A 584-nucleotide genomic window follows, 5' to 3' on the forward strand; every position below is an offset into this window, starting at 1 on the left:
GAGACTAATTACTGCGGCAATAGCAGTTATAGCAGAGGCAAGCAAGTAAATGAAGAATGGAACTTGAAATCCTTGCTGCAAAGAAGAAGATGCGCTAGCTTCATTACGAGCCCATGGCGGAGGCTCATCGGAATCTGGCTTTGCCCACGAAGGAATATTTTCGTCGGATTTGTTGGACTCTGCTGATCCTTGAGTCACCGCAACCACCACACGCCTATGGGAAGGTGTTGACCGTAATCTTGTATTTCCAAATCGAAATCCAAAGGTATTGCGATGCAGAGATACCACTAAGTTAGCGTATTTTGATGAATGATGATTCTGTAAAGCGCATACCGTCGGTGGCAAGAAGGTGCCAGTAGTGGTAGCAGTGGTGGTCATCCTCTTCTTTGTAAGACGGTTAACTAATTAACGAACTAAAAATTGAACAATGCGAAGCTTACTCCCAAGAAATAATCCAGTCTCAGCCATCCAAATTCTATCCTTCCTTACTGAAATCTTATCCTATCTTTAGGTCCAAGTTACCAGCCCAATTCGATCTTTTTCTGCTTAAAAAAAGGCCCAATTAACTTACACAGAGCTTACAG

General features: G+C 43.0%; 1 protein-coding gene across 1 annotated transcript in view; it reads right to left on the minus strand.

The window, feature by feature from the left end:
* The window catches only part of LOC107647876, a gene marked incomplete in the record, with an annotated part of 1,098 nt that extends 611 nt beyond the window's left edge, over positions 1 to 487 (minus strand). Inside the window, 1 exon segment of the mRNA XM_016351924.2 lies at positions 13 to 487. Within this exon segment, the coding sequence (XP_016207410.1) occupies positions 13 to 378 (366 nt within the window).

This window comes from Arachis ipaensis, chromosome B06 (assembly GCF_000816755.2).
Source record: "Arachis ipaensis cultivar K30076 chromosome B06, Araip1.1, whole genome shotgun sequence".
Classification (NCBI taxonomy): domain Eukaryota; kingdom Viridiplantae; phylum Streptophyta; class Magnoliopsida; order Fabales; family Fabaceae; genus Arachis; species Arachis ipaensis.